The sequence below is a fragment of the Nematostella vectensis genome, chromosome 1 (genome assembly GCF_932526225.1).
Source record: "Nematostella vectensis chromosome 1, jaNemVect1.1, whole genome shotgun sequence".
Lineage (NCBI taxonomy): Eukaryota > Metazoa > Cnidaria > Anthozoa > Actiniaria > Edwardsiidae > Nematostella > Nematostella vectensis.
The window spans coordinates 17,717,908-17,733,367 of record NC_064034.1 but is presented as its reverse complement, the minus strand read 5'-3'; the positions used below and the strand labels follow the sequence as shown (position 1 = coordinate 17,733,367).

The window sequence follows — 15,460 nt, the reverse complement described above, 5'->3', positions numbered from 1 at the left end:
AAAAAATTAATAAAGCACAATGTTGACAGGAAATCACTTTTTGAAGACTTTTGTTTGCGTCTTGCACGACACGAAGCGCACGCATTTTGAAAACAATAATTTCAGAAAGGTTTTAAAACTTCCAAGATAATATCGATTAAATACTTAAATATTAGATCAAACTATAATAAAACCTGATTCTAAACCACTTTCAACTTCCATTTGTTGTTAGATTTAGTTGTGATATCCTATCGGTCCATGTTTTCTTCGTAAATATGGCTTTACTAAAATATTTTAGGCGTAGTTTTTAAAGCGTAGCATATAACATTTTAGTGGCTTTAATGCCTTTTATGAATTTTATACGTGAATTTTTCACGGGTAACTAGTATATTCTAATAACGTATCAAAATACGTGACGAAAAACGCTTCTTTTTTTTTTCTTGATTATCGTTACAATCTTTGGTCCTTTTTCAAAGTACATTCTTTATCTTTCTTCATTTGTTAGATTTTTTTTACGTACCGCTATTTATCGAAGAGATACTCAAATTAATAATTTGGATTGTCGAATATTGCGATTTTCTCAAAGATCTCACACTTGAAAAAATATCAACGTGTGGTCTAAGATGTCGGGAGATTTTATCTTGATTAGCGTTTTTATGTGTGTTTTATTGAGTAAATAACATTGAATTGAACTCAAAATATGACATAGTTATCCGCAGGCGATTCGGCTCGAATGAATAGAGGCTGATCGAGTTGCGTTGTCCCTATTGGTCCATCCATCTATATCAGGGCAACTTCTCACAGCGTGTACATCCATACTGCCAAACACGACAGGAAACAGGTACGCTAGCTCTTTGTTCACAAGTAAACAGCCTCTAAAGGCTCCAGGGGAATGCCAAGATTCTCTAAAATGTATCAATTCACCGAGTGGGATCAACAAGCGCGGATCTTTCGGCTTTCATTTCCCTCGACATTTTGAGATATTTAAGATTTTGGGGTAGCAAAAGCATATCATCATTTTAAAACATGCCTCTTCCTCAGCGAAAGCTGTAGTTAGGAAGAAATATTGAGCTAGACTTGGTTTTAAGTAACGCCTGCTCCTTCTACATCCTTTGCAGTATTTTTTAAGAAAGCAAAAAAGCAGAAGGCCAGTTGAGGATATAGCAAGAGAAGGCTAAGTATGACAATCATTTGGTACACCCTACTCTTAAAAAGACTTATTGTATTTTTGAAGTGAGAGGATTATTTAAAAAATCAATTAACATCAATTGTTTCGCTACTCTCTCGGTTGCTTACAGGTGAAATGAAGGTCACGTGGTTAGCTTGCCTTCTCGCCTTGGGGCTGACCCTCGATCTGGTGAGCGCGCGCACAATTTCCACGGTCAAGTACGCAGTCATGTTTGACGCAGGCTCAAGTGGCACTCGCTGCAAGGTCTACAAGCTGCAGACGGTCCACTCTCTTCGCATCAGTGACGTCTCGCAGATAAAAGTTCCTAAACCGAACAAAGCTACGCCTGGACTGAGCTTTTTTGGGGATAGCCCCTCTGGAGTCGGTCCCTATTTGCAGCCGCTGATTGACGCCGCTATCAATGCGGTCCCTTCTCAGTACCAGTCCCAGGCTCCCGTGTACGTGTTCGCGACTGCAGGCATGCGCCTCCTCCCGGATAATAAGGCAAGTGTATTCATATATCCATTTTAATGAGCTTTTTCAAACACAAAAGCTTAAAAGTATGGGGTGTGTGGCAAAAATACTCCATATACCTAAATCCATAAAAAAATATAAATACCACCTTTCCTTTGGTGATTTTTCAAATAATACGCCAAGATTTTGAATTGACAGAGAGCAGCTGTTATCCGTGCGGTGGAGCAAATGCTGTCCAACTCCAGCAAGTCGCCATTTCTCTTCCAGACGGGCAACATTAAGGTACGGTAAGATTTGCAAATTGAACATCGATGGTCGTAGATAGCTGGCGATAAGACGTCAGTCAGGCGATGGCATGTCTACAGAATTAGATAGCCGAGGGGGCAGCGGATGACATGTCACGGGGCGGCACGTCTAAGGCAGAGGAAAGCCGGCGTAAATAACTGGGAAGGAGATAGCCATCTATGGCAGTAGATCGCAGGCCGGCGTGAAGATAGAGTCTTGTCCACGTCCCGCCGGCTGAAATAGAGTCTTGTCCACGTCCCGTACTCGTAATTCTCCTCTCTGGGTACTCTGGGGGCCTCTTGTTGGGGGCTAATGCGTTTTTAATTTGACTCAGTCACAGATCCAATAACCGTCTCGCATGATCTACAGGTAATAAGCGGAAAAGACGAGGCGATTTATGACTGGGTGACGGTGAACTTCCTCATGGGTGTACTCACCGGGGAGTCCAGCACCGAGTATGGCGCACTCGAGATGGGAGGAGCTTCCAGTCAGAACGCCTTCGAGGTTCCCGTCAATCAACTTCACACTGCAATTCTTAACCTCCGGCACGGGACACGCCAGCTTTACGCGCACAGCTACCTGGGATACGGCGAGTCCGAGGCTCGCAAGAAACTTAACCGGTTTCTTGTGAATGAAATGTTGAAAAAGGACCCCAATGCCCCAAGTGAGTTTGTGAATCCCTGTTTCAACTCCAACTTCCAGAAGATGGTGGCAGTTGATGGCAGGGTGTACTTTACGAAGGGCGGATTCCATCGCGCTACTAGTTCAGAATGCCGCTCCCTTATCAAGAAAGTGTTCTTCTGTCGTGACGGCGACACCACAAGGTGTCCGTTCAAACTACAGCCACGTCTTCAAGGCAAGTTCTATAGCTTTAGCGTGTTCACCTACGCTTTGCGGGATACCGGGGTCGTGTCGACGAATGGGCAAAGAGTCTCTCTGGAGAATATTAAAGATGTCTTAGTCAACTGGTGTTCTCGCCCCCTGACTGTAGTCGAGCTCAACAACCCTTACACGCCTTATCAGTGCTTCCAGTTGAACTTCATATACAGCATGCTCACCGATGGATATCGCGTCGACGATTCATTCGAGCTCTACAACGGCGACAGCATTCACGGCTTCGACCTGAACTGGGCTCTAGGGGCAACTCTTATAGCGCTGAACGCTCTTTGATCAACACAAAGAAGCCCTTTTGATTTTATGGGTATCTCATGGGTAATTGTAAATGATTGTGATATCGGTAACGGATGAGAATATAATTACTTGTATTTCATTCAAATAAGTTTAGAGTTCTCATTTAGTATTACACCCTTACCCCCCGCATCCTCGTAACCCGTAAACACCACAGCGTTCTATTTTACAGCTAGTTCTAGACGCCTCCCTAAAATAATTAGCCCGTTCAACGAACTTTTCAAAAATAACCCAGCACACCCTGCGCACTCTCCCCAGCGTGCTCCGCGAACCTTTCCCAAACAACCCAGCACACCTTGCGCACTCTCCCCAGCATGCTCCGCGAACTCTACACCAATATCCCAGCATACTCTGCGCACCTATCTCAATAACCCGGCGTGCTCCGCGCACTTCACATAAACATCCCAGCATACTCTGCGCACCCTTCTTCAATAACTCGGCATGGTCCGCGCGCTTCACATAAACATCCCAGCATACTCTGCGCACCCTTCTTCAATAACTCGGCATGCTCCGCGCACTTCACATAAACATCCCAGCATACTCTGGGCACCCTTCTTCAATAACCCGGTATGCTCCGCGCACTTCACATAAACATACCAGCATACTCTGCGCACATACTCCTTCTTCATTAACCGAGTCTGGTCCGTGCACTTTACACCAAAATCCCAGAATATTCTGCGCACCATCCTGTAATAATTGGCGTTCTTCGCGCACCTCACGCCAACATTCCAGCATACTCTGCGACCCCCTTCAATAACCCGGCGTGCTTCGCGCACCTCACGCCTACATTCCAGCATACTCTGCGCACCCCCTTGAATAACCCGGCGTGCTCCGCGCACTGGCGCATAATTACTTCTATCTGCTCAATTGAGGAGGACCAAAGAGCAGTGAAAGGGCAGTATCACAGGCTTTGTTTGTCACGAGCATTAAAGCCTAGACACGGTGAATATCTTGGATATCTTCTCATTGGGAATCATAGGTGATGCGTGAGGCATGAAGCGGCAACATAGGACCATAAGGGACTTTCAAAACACAAACGTGACATGAAAAACACGTTTCTCATAGCATACCCTAAGCCGGAGTTACAATCACAGTCGCAATACCATATAGAAGCTTTCCACGATAATCAACAACTACGAAATTGTCCTCCGCGGGGGACCAGAGCGAACAAAAAGTCGCCTTCACCCCGTCTCCCCTGACTGCCGCTATGTACACGAGGCACGCAAACTTGTATTGAGTTGAACCAGCTTTCAAGATATGAACGTTATCTATGATGAGTTTACTGATCTTCTTACCAAGAGCATCGCATTCCTTTCCATCATAGAAACGCAATGGTTCCAGATTTTCCCGGAGAATCTTTCTGGCTATACTCCGTATTTCTGCGTCTTCTAAATCTAATGGATGTGTTATTGGATCATTATACCAAACTATATTATTATTATTGTCCATCTTTATCGCGCGGGATTTAAGTTGCATGAAGAGTGGTTCCTTGTTTGACCTCGCGAGGTCTGGTGCCGAGGATCGCCTCGTTTCGAGGAAAGTTCTACTCACAGGGAGAAGTTTGCGGTTTGTCTGTGGCGTGAGAAAACCTGTTGAAACAGCGCTACCGCTGACTCCAAAAATCTGATCTGATGAGCTTTTGTTTCCAAAGCTGGGAAGCTTAAAGTTTTTTAGCCGCTTTCGTAGCGTGCTCGATTTGATCTGTTTGGCCTCTGATAGTTCAGGCGCATGCCGAGTTGGGTCTTGGTTCCCAATCAACGCGGTTATGGGCGGATTGGAGGCTCTTCGCAGGCGTATTGACGGTACTCCTGTGTTAGACGAGTTGAAAGCTGAGACGATTTCCCCGCCTTTCTCGGTCAATGGTAGCGATTCTGCAATATTCTTCTGCGTTCCGCCACAATTTTCAAACTCCATGCTTTTCTGTTTCTTCAACACTCTTTGCTTTGGTCGTTTTGGTTTCTTTGCCTCCTTAGCCTTCATCCCAGAGAATATGTCAATAGTATTACTAGACGAGGGAAAAAGTGAATTTGATCTTTTAGGCTTGTGTTTGATCTTTTGAGAGCCAATCTCCGCAGGATCCTTCACCTCTTGGTGTACAGACTGGTGGAACTTTTTACGTCCAAGTTTAGGAGATAGCTTTATTCTGTCCACCCAGCTAGATGCTGCGCCGCAATCACTGTCCACTATGCTCCGTTTTGGCTTTTCTTTCTCCTTGGTAGGCAGTGCGGAGGTGTGTACCCCATACCCCTCTGGTTGGCCACACCCCGCCCCCTCTAGTCTGCAACACGGTGCCGACAGCTCAGTACTAATGTATGTGACATCCTCGATGAAAAACATCTCTTCTTGCTCAATAATAGCAGCCTCTTGTACGTCGTCCTTGAGCGGCTCTGACTTTTTATCGTTTGTGCACTCAGGTCCAGAGTCAAGGAAGAATAGCCGTGTTGGTGTTATCACGATATCCTCTGCACTTCTATCAAAATAAGCCATTTCCGTTTTCTTAACACTGGGCTTGAATGCGTCGTACGAATACTCAAATTGATCACTCTGAGAGAAATGGTACGTAAGGAAATTTAAACATTTCAAAGCCTCTTGGGGGAGGAAAAGGTTGCGTTCTGGAACAAGCGCAAACTCGTCGATATCCAAAGCACAACTTGTTTTGAAATAATGGTTAACCTTTAGTGAGCACTAAGGAAACCTTGCTTTAACGGACAAGACTTGTCTTGGAATGTCAGTTCCAAGTTTAGAACAACCTTGGTATTTCAGACTCAGCTGGATTTTTGGTCGGTCGTCAGCGGTGCACGCGAATTCTGTCCTTGGATAAATCCTAACGCCCTTGATCGTCGATGACAACCCCAGCTTTATATCTTTCTTTTCTTAGAGTACATCGCGTTGAGCTGTTCATATTTGATGCGTCACCTGCATTGAAAACATTCTTTTAGTAAGCACCTCTTGGTTAAGCCTCTTCAAATTTAGATAACTAATTTAGAAGTTGTAGCTATTTCCATGGCATGGCTTAGTCACTCACGGGAAAACCTTGTGAAAACGCCATGTTCGTTAAACACCTCGATAATTTCTCAATTTGGAAACTAATTTCGCCTACTAAGTAGATCTTGCAACATATGACGAAGGCTTACAGTACATTTATCTTACTCACCAAATATTGCATGAAATACTGATCAAGAAATCTCTTGGACAACTTTCAAGCACACCAACTTTTTGACCATGCACGGAGCACAATTATTCGTGACTGCGAAGGCTTCGCGCTACTTCTAGCATGAAGCGTTATTTTTCCATATTTTTCAAGCTGACAATAGTAGCATAAATATGCATTGTAGAAGTGCCATTAACAATACTCATTAATCCTGGAGTTTTATCAAGGGATTGTTTGCGTTAAGCTCTCTTTAATATCACCCGAGAGTAATCAAACATAATTGCTTCCATTTAGCCATTCAAGTACCGCCGCTTTGAACTTTATGTATGTTGACTTCTTATTTTGTTTGTCGTTAGCGTATCTTACAGCAAACGTCTTATTTTCGAGATAGTAGAATATAACCCGAAGCTGCAAATTCGGTTTCTGGCCTCCTTTCGAAATTACTGCCTACTGGAATGTCAAGTAATTTTACTGAAACTTTCCCTTGTGTGAAAATGTCACCCAGAAACCCCAGGCATGAACACCCAAGAAAAATAAGTACACCTTTTGTGCTCACAAAACTAACAAAGTCTTTGAGTCATTTATCTCTCGCTTTCAGGCCTGTTACCAGAATTAAAATTTTACCGAGGCAAAACTTGTCACTAGTTAATAAATCAAAACAAAAGCAGCTGTTTTACCTCATACTTTTCAACTGTGAAACACTAAACTCAAAATTTTCAAAACTTGTCACTTGTTAATAAAGCAAAACAAAAGCAGCTGTTTTACCTCATACTTTTCAACTGTGAAACACTAAACATCAAAATTTTACCGAGGCAAAACTTGTCACTTGTTAATAAAGCAAAACAAAAGCAGCTGTTTAACCTCATACTTTTCAACTGTGAAACACTAAACTCAAAATTTTACCGAGGCAAAACTTGTCACTTGTTAATAAAGCAAAACAAAAGCAGCTGTTTTACCTCATACTTTTCAACTGTGAAACACTAAACATCAAAATTTTGCCGAGGCGATTGCCTCACTTGCCTCACAATGGCTACGGCCCTGGCTTTCAGTGTGTGTACAGGTTAAGACGCTCTATAAATGAGTGGCGATGACGATAAGATGGTTGGTGTAATACGCGCCGCTTAAACTGCAATCCCGTCATTGTCTTTCGCTAATTTACAAAAAACTAACAAACTCGGATAATTTGAAATCCTCGAATATCGTTTTCTTTTTCATTTTGATCTAATTTTTATTTTTTACTCGGATCAATCGAACTCATAAAGCGGTTAACTACTCACCGGTCACTCTAAATATTTTTCATCTCCCTATATTTATAGTTTATCCGGTTACGTATAGCTTTTCATCTCGTTACATCTCAAATTGGCAGTTCGATATTGATTTTTATTTATGTTTATTTTGATATATTATATCAATAAATTAATCTTTTCATGCAGATCCCATCACGCGCGCAATGAGTTTTTTAATGAAACCCGTTGATTGATTTTTGTTTTCCTACTTAGTTCGACTTATCGAGGTTCTACAATTTAATCACCTGCTGTCAGCCTCAATTTTATCATCCATTTTATATACCTAATTTGGTAAAAGGAGTATATATATTTGATATTTTGTTCTATTTAGAGTGCCAAGCCCCGTCTATACGAGTATTTTTTTAGCTGACAATTAACAACTATAGTTTGTCGTGTAGCTAGGCCAGCAATTATTTGTTCATTTGCCCGTGTTAATTGTTCAAAGTCAGCAATTTTTATGTGGCCATTATAAGTTGTTCAAAAGCTAGCAGATTTGCTTTTTCTCGGGAATAAAAAATTGTCACGCATTGAAAATTGCTTGTGTAGACGCCAACAAGTAAAGATTGACAACTATTGGACGTCACAACATTACTTTCCAGTCTCTCTCACTGCATACCGACAACTATTTGCTGGCGAATATATACGGTCAATTATATAATTGTCAGCTAAAAATTGCTCGTGTAGATTAAACTTTATTTCGAGATTTGTTCACCCAGTTGGTCTTCCAAAATGTAATAAAAAAAACTGAAGGACTCTTCAAGCCCTAGTACAGACCACTAGCTATCATCACTATCGTCTGCACTTTCACTCGAGTCCGAATATATCAGTCCTAACACAGCCTTGCGAGAAAAGCTTGAACAATCTATGTCCCTCGTAGTTACATCAATATTGCCTTCATATATCTCAGGCCCAGTCTCTCCAACTGACAGTCTAATACCGGAAGACTTAGGCCCAGAACGAGCTGGAGACAACAGCTCATTTCCTACCACTTTCTCGAAATCTCCCTGAGTATTGTCCGTATTCTTATGAGATTTGTAATTAGGGTTTCTTTCTTCTTGTCTATCAGTCGTTTCAGTGTCGTGATTTGTGTTCGTGGTATCCACTAAACGCTGTTCACCGTTTAATGCATTTGTACTTGTACAAGTTTCCTCCCCGTTAGAGTCAAGGGAGGGTGTTCTTGGTTTCACCACGATGCCAAGTTTATTCAGAGCTTTTGTCTTTTCCTTGCGCGGTGACAGAAATGCAGAGTCTATTTGTCTCCTCTTCTCCATCAGGGATGGCTTGTTTGTATCAGTACTTTGGTTGGATAAGAACGGCTTTGATTTGATCTCCATTATTTTTCTTCTGCGGTGACCTTCATAGCCTAAAACAAACACATCAAATCAGTTGGGCATCCAAAATCCAGCCAGGGATGAGTCTGTATTCTTCAATAATAAATATATGAATTCCAATGAATGACAATATTTAGACAAGACTATCACTGAGCTATTTCATTTCCATGGCTAGCTCTTTATCGTCTATTGTCAACTAAATGAATTCCATTGAATGAAAATATTTAGGCGCTTCCTTCATTGTGATATCTCATTCTCCTGGCTTGCTCTTTATCGTCTATTGTCAACTAAATGAATTTCATTGAATGAAAATATTTAGCTACCTTCATTGTGATATCTCATTCTCCTGGCTTGCTCTATGTCCTCTAGTCTCTCAGGTACGAGTGATATGTCCAAGGAGCCACGCTGTGCTAGTTCAGCATCTGCATCCTTCTGGGCCTTTATGTCTTTCTTCTCTTCTCGGAACTTTTTTCTGAGAATCTGGTTAGCTGCATAATCATCTTTCCAGACACTCTGCACTTCCTGTAACTGGTGGAGAACTGGGGCTGCCTTCTTTGATTTTTGAGCATCTTCTACTCCATGCTCAAGCTTAAACATGGCATCAATGGCCATTCTTTTCTTATCCTCATGATCTTTGATAAATACATAAGACAAACAATAAATAATGCTTTGTTGGATAATACTGTATACATTAAATCAATATATCAATGACACATATATATAGTAAGGCACAGAGCTGGAATGACCACACAAGGCTTGCTGGCTTTTTATTAATAGGAGAGGCCAAAAAATATTATACATTTTCAAGCCTTATAAAATCCTTGAAGGTCTTGCAGCAAATTTCCTTACTTTTCATTTTAGAAATATGTTCAGTAATTCAGTAAAAATAAAACCAAGTCTTATTCTTTATTACCTGTCATTTCCACTGTCTCTGTCGCAGAAGGCTCCCATCTCTCCTCTTTTCTTCTTGCACCACTAACTATGTTATATTCACAATTCTGATTAAAGCAAATAGAGATCATTAACAGATAAGTGATAAAGTTTATGAATACAGTTGACTTTTAATTGATACATAACCATATTTTCTAAAGATTAGATTTTGCAGTTTTGAATTGTTACCTTTATCAATTTGTTCTGAATTGATAAAGGGCTTGCAAAACATCTGAAACAGCAATTCAAGTGAAGACTAACCTTAGGGTCTGTTTCTATTTCGAAGTAATTATCACAAAGATGACATTTCATTCTGAATCTGTAAATGGGCGTTGAGTAGTAGTTTCCCACTTTCTTTTTCTCAGCGTTATATCGCACACCTGAAAAAGAGTAATCAAACAATAACATACAATTTTATCACTTTATTCTTCTACAATTTTGCCAAAACTCTAATTGGTTTAAAGATGCTGTCTCCCTTGGCACATAGCCAGGTTTTTCAGCAGAGGATATGTTTGACAATTAAGCTGCCTCCCCTTAGCTTTTAGTCCCAACATTTATTTGTTCATTTGAGCAGACGTAGGCTGCTAATGGCAGGAGGGGGGGGGGGGGGCGGCATCGCTAGAGGGGCCACTCAAATCTCATCTGAAAGAGCAAAGATCATAAATATAAACCTGATAGTTTATATTTTATTTTGCATTATTCTGAACGTTTTCAAGCTTTCTAAAGTAACACTGAATCACTTTTCAACTAGGCAAGTGCCCCTTTCACTACAGCTGCATAACAGCAAAACAGATTACGAAATACTTACCCATCCCAACATGGTTACCACAGCCGCCACACCAGATATTGTATGGAAGCTCAAACCTGTGGGATAAGAGACGCATTTTGGATAATGTGACATGTATAAGCTTGGTAATGTCTGGTAAAATTCTACTAGATAGTAGTAACATATATAACAACATGTAGTTTATTCAGGCCATTCACAGTTTTAACACTGAATTACAGGTAGGTGCACAACATAAAATAAAAAGTGTACTTACATTACAAATATTAACGAGATAAGAGATAATGAGATAATGTGTTTATTAACCCTATTGCAGCGAAAGCTGAATTACAGGGCAGCCAGTGTATATATAATACATCCTTACATTTACATAACTTGTTGATAACGATAAGTACAGAAATTGTTGAGCCTATTCGTACGGCCGCAGATGGGGACAACAGACGCCGTACCGGACCGTAAACCATACCCATGGTGCGTTGCTACAGGAATAGGAATTAAGCGTTTAAGGGGGCCTCCGCGTTTGGCCTTTGCCACGAGAGCGATGCATGCCGTTTCTCTACGCTGGCATAGTGTTTCCAATCTAGCGTGTGATAATGCCTCATGGTAAGAGAGGTTTGGAAACACTATGCGCAGCACTTTTTTTGGACCGATTCCACTAACTCTACCAAGTACTCTGGCAATGCCGACCAGACAGGCGAGGCATATTCAAGCACAGGTCTCATTGTGCTACAGTATACTTGAATTAGGTCGTTTGATGATAGACCGCTTTTCTTGAGCGCACGGATTGCATACAAACGCTTGGTGGCCTTCTTCACGATAGCATCACAGTGAGTATTCCACGAGAGGTCACTGGTGATGTGGACACCAAGCAACTTATAGCAATCCACGCGCTCAATAACACAACCATTTATGAGCATAGGAGCAAGCTCAGTAGAATTATAAGTAAGGAAGCACATGGCCATTTCTTTGCATTTCTTGGCATTAAGGCGCATATTGCGTGCAAGGGCATAGCTATTTATGTCATTCGCAACAAACGGAAGGTAGCTAGGAGAATTTCTTGGAACAATTTCAAAAACTGTAGCGTCATCTACATACTTGATGTGATACTGCCAGTCGCGCGCTAACCTATTCACCAATATTGCAAATAGTAACGGAGCTAGCCTGGTGCCCTGTGGGATTCCTTCCTTAGGTGATATTACATGGGAGCGTGAATCCCTTATCTTAACATACTGACTCCTGTTGGATACAAATGACGACACCCATCGAATGATACATTCATGGACACCTAGGTGACTCATTTCTTCTATTAGAACGTTATGGTCCACTAAATCAAAGCCTTTACTGAAGTCAGAAAAAAACAGTCTGACCCAGCAGTCCCCTTTGTCGAGAGCCTCGAAAATTATGTGCATCACATAGACCAGCGCTTCAGTAGTAGACTTCCCAGCGACTGCAAACTGTAACCAGTCCAGTTGATGTAGCACTTGATGGAATAGTGGCTGAAGCGTAAACCCTTCCAGTACTTTGGCGAGTTGTGATGTCAAGGCGATCGGCCGTAGGTCATCTTCGACTACTTTAGGGCGGGGGCACTTGGGGATGGGCGAGATCTCAGACTGCTTTAGTGGAGCAGGGACGTATCCTTGAATGAGCGACGCATTGTATAGATCGCAAACCACAGGAGCGAGTTCGATTGCAAAGGTGTTCCAGATCCTAGCTGGAATTGGATCAGGACCAGATGACTTGTTGGTTTTCACCTGACGGAGGGCCTGGTACGCACGCCTATTATCGATCAACAGATCATCAGGGACCTGGTAAAATGTCCCAGGTGCTTGAGGCGGGAGTGGTTCAAAGTGCGCAGTTAAACTACCGAGAAAATTGTTAAATCTAGTAGCTAGGTCAGAGGTTGTTGGAATGTCGTCACACAACATCTGTTGAGACCAGTCACGTGAAGACCCGCTGTCCCCAGATAGACCCTTGACTTCTTTCCACCACCTTTTCACATTGGTATTCTTGAGTTTGGCGACTTTGGTCTTATAGTAAGAGGCTTTGCTTTTTTTGCACTCTTCCTGAACAGAGTTTCTGTACATTTTGAATTGCGGTGAGTCATTTCCAAATTGATGTAATGCCTTTTGGCGTTTGGAAACAAGGTACTTGAGCTTATTGGATACCCACGGTTTATCACTACTGCAGATCGATATCTTCCTGAGAGGGAGATACTTATCGACAGCCATATACAAAACATCCGAAAATGCCTGGAATTTTTTAGAGACCAGCTGTTTGTCAAATACTTCGGTCCAGCGCTGCTGCGTTATCCAACAGCCAAAGTCCCGGATCTTACTGGGCCGGAGGTCACGTTTCCAAATAGTTGTCTTAGCCCTAGGTTTGAGAGACCTCAGAATAGGCGCTATAAGCAACGTGTAGTGGTCGGATCTTCCAATCTTTGGCAGCTGGCACACAGGAGCGAAGGAGTTGGGCATGTTGGTAAGGCACCAGTCGAGGATGCCGGTATCACGGGTCAGTACTTTGACGATCTGAGAGAGACCCGTAGCACGCTTTGTAGCGACTACACTGAACCGAGTACTTGTGGGATTGAAATCACCGCAGATAAGAACAAGTCCCTCTGGATGATTACGTAGGAAGCTCTCAGTATTAGACTGCAGATGTTCTAGGAGCCTACAGTTCTCAACCTCGTCACAACTAGTGGAGTGGTATACAGATCCAAGTAATATCCTGGAGATTTTGCGAGGGAGCCTGCGTGGTCTAGCATCAATCCATATCGATTCGATGTCCTGTGATTCGTAGTCAGACAGTCTTGTGCACGAGATGTTAGAGTCGACGTAAACGCATACACCACCACCAGACGTGTGTGTTCTATCGCGCCTGAAGCACAAAAACCCGGGGAGGTTAACTGCAGCATCCGGGATGTCAGGGTGCAGCCAAGACTCAGTGATGCAGACGATTTGGGGTCTATTGAGATTAACAACAGTTTGAAGCTCATCGATCTTGTGTTGAATTGATCTGATATTACTGTAAACCAAACTAGGAATTGAAGCTTTAAGAGTTCCAGCAGCGACATCATCGACTGATGGGGTACCTGTGGTCTCAGGCACAGGGAGACCATCCGAACGGTTGACTCGGGACTTACGAGAGGATCTAAAAGGTTTTCTAATGCCTAGATCCTTCAAACGAAGCCACAGTTCTTTATCAATACGTTGCTTGGGTTGTGTTTTCCTAATTGACTTCAGCGTAGCGCTGTCATAAACCCTTCTCGAGCTCAGAGAACGTATCGGATTTCCAAGATGGCGGACATGAGCACTCGGATTCGGGAACCCATGATCTTGACTGAAACAAGGCCAGATGATGATAAAACAGGGCCACCAACACACCAGGAATAAGGACTGCCATTTAGCTGATGTAATAGGCCACATGCCGGCCGCAAGATAGACTTGAAATTGAACGTTGGACAAAAACAGACAGACAAATTCTAACGTGGGGCAACCCGTGGAGGTGCCGCTGACCCGATACAGATAATCTAAATATTTAACTTCCCATCTCTTGCATAACAGAGAGTAGTCGTCTGTAAGAGGATGGGTAGACCCTTCCCTCCCTATACCTTACTTCTTTTGTCTCATGATATTGTTTGTGTTTCATGTTTCTTGTATGTATGTATATTGTATGATATTGAAAAACAATATAAATATTTAAAAAATAATAAATAAATTAAAATATTTAACTGATATGAGCTCTGAAAACCTATTTGTATTACATGGAGATGTGATAAATGGACACACTTTAAAGTGTGATCATGGCCAGTTTTGATAGTTTTGGTAACCTGGTAAAACAGGTTTGTTGAGTCAGGCCCACATGTAAACTTTGTGCATGCAGTGGATCTGCGTGCCTTGAGTGTAGACAGGCTCTATTGCATAGTATGTAGCTAAAACACATCCCTGGTAGCAAAATAGCTAGCGTACGCTTTTGAACATGTTCTTTTTAATCTGATGAAATTTAGGCATATTTTCAAATACCACTGAGGCGCAGGACAGATCTTACTAGAGATCAGTATATAACCAAATATCTTGTAAAGGAAGACCACATTTCCTCAATACTCATAAAGTGTATAGTCTATGATTGTCTTTTTTTAATATAATAGTCTACATGGTTATCCCAGGTAAAATTGTGAGATATAAATGAGTAAGCCCTGCCTGTATGGATGGGGCACCCCACATAGCTATTAAGAGCATAACAAGTCATTTGCCATAGATTCCATTTCACAGTCTGTCGTTGTTGGTAATGGGAAATGACTGAATGCATGAGGGCTGATGGCAAGTTCATCAGGGCTACCTCTCTTACTTGGTTAGGTTTTCCACCTAAAGAAAGATTTGGTTATCAGCAAATACCATTGTCTTGCTGTACAAAAAAAAACTTACCGTATAACAAGGATCCCCTGTTTCAGCTTTTTTGCTCTTTCTCTGAGTGGATGCTGGCCAACACGTTTGTTGACAGATCCCTAGGTAAGCAAGTAAATAACAAATACAAATAAGATCCAGAGGAGGGTCAAAGATTTCTAAAAGAGAGAGGGAAGGGGGGTGAGCAGTTGGCATAGCGTCACTCGTTAGAGACAGTGCCTTTAACCACTGGGTTCCAAGTCTAAAAAATATAATTTCACCTCCTTTCGTGGATCCCAGTCCGGGGGATAATACTTATTCACAGCCTTCCTTTCAGCCTACGGGAATAAAGCAATAAGGTAAACGAAAATTAAACACAAAATAGAATTCAAAATTCTACAAGCTCACCATCTTTGTTTTTACTGCGATTAACTGAGCACTCAGTACTTAGGTCAGCGGTCGTGTAACTCAGTCCAAGTCTTACTCGGTATTCCACAGGGAT

At 42.1% G+C, this 15,460-nt stretch overlaps 3 protein-coding genes across 3 annotated transcripts; 1 reads left to right on the top strand and 2 right to left on the bottom strand.

Annotated features, from left to right (window-relative positions):
- The first annotated feature begins 690 nt into the window (after window positions 1-690).
- On the top strand, window positions 691-3,182 carry LOC5514401 (nucleoside-diphosphatase mig-23). The gene is made up of 5 exons (XM_032384014.2): window positions 691-820; window positions 1,098-1,157; window positions 1,278-1,651; window positions 1,820-1,903; window positions 2,276-3,182. Exons 3-5 carry the CDS (start codon window positions 1,283-1,285, stop codon window positions 3,074-3,076), a joined length of 1,254 nt encoding a protein of 417 aa, XP_032239905.2. The 5' UTR covers window positions 691-820; window positions 1,098-1,157; window positions 1,278-1,282; the 3' UTR covers window positions 3,077-3,182.
- A 951-nt stretch (window positions 3,183-4,133) lies between these two features.
- LOC5514386 lies at window positions 4,134-6,408 on the bottom strand. The gene is made up of 2 exons (XM_001634535.3): window positions 6,249-6,408; window positions 4,134-6,010 (listed from the first exon to the last, which is right to left on the bottom strand). Exon 2 carries the CDS (start codon window positions 5,579-5,581, stop codon window positions 4,166-4,168), a length of 1,416 nt encoding a protein of 471 aa, XP_001634585.2. The 5' UTR covers window positions 5,582-6,010; window positions 6,249-6,408; the 3' UTR covers window positions 4,134-4,165.
- A 1,196-nt stretch (window positions 6,409-7,604) lies between these two features.
- On the bottom strand, window positions 7,605-15,453 carry LOC5514389 (probable splicing factor YJU2B). Its single transcript, XM_001634534.3, has 8 exons — window positions 15,367-15,453; window positions 15,240-15,296; window positions 15,001-15,080; window positions 10,601-10,656; window positions 10,054-10,172; window positions 9,776-9,860; window positions 9,186-9,494; window positions 7,605-8,894 (listed from the first exon to the last, which is right to left on the bottom strand). The coding sequence occupies exons 1-8, from the start codon at window positions 15,367-15,369 to the stop codon at window positions 8,308-8,310; spliced, it is 1,296 nt and encodes a 431-aa protein (XP_001634584.3). The 5' UTR covers window positions 15,370-15,453; the 3' UTR covers window positions 7,605-8,307.
- Window positions 15,454-15,460: the final 7 nt, after the last annotated feature.

Excerpts from the sequence above, each read along its gene's own strand:
- LOC5514389 (XM_001634534.3), bottom strand. Across the intron at positions 10,657-15,000 it reads CAGGGGATCCTTGTTATACG|GTTTGAGCTTCCATACAATA; the intron begins GTAAGTTTTTTT and ends CTTATCCCACAG. Across the intron at positions 8,895-9,185 it reads AATGAGATATCACAATGAAG|GCTATGAAGGTCACCGCAGA; the intron begins GTAGCTAAATAT and ends TGTTTGTTTTAG.
- LOC5514401 (XM_032384014.2), top strand. The coding sequence starts at position 1,283 with ATGAAGGTCACGTGGTTAGCTTGCCTTCTCGCCTTGGGGCTGACCCTC. Across the intron at positions 1,652-1,819 it reads GCCTCCTCCCGGATAATAAG|AGAGCAGCTGTTATCCGTGC; the intron begins GCAAGTGTATTC and ends TTGAATTGACAG. Across the intron at positions 1,904-2,275 it reads TCCAGACGGGCAACATTAAG|GTAATAAGCGGAAAAGACGA; the intron begins GTACGGTAAGAT and ends CATGATCTACAG.
- LOC5514386 (XM_001634535.3), bottom strand. The coding sequence starts at position 5,581 with ATGGCTTATTTTGATAGAAGTGCAGAGGATATCGTGATAACACCAACA.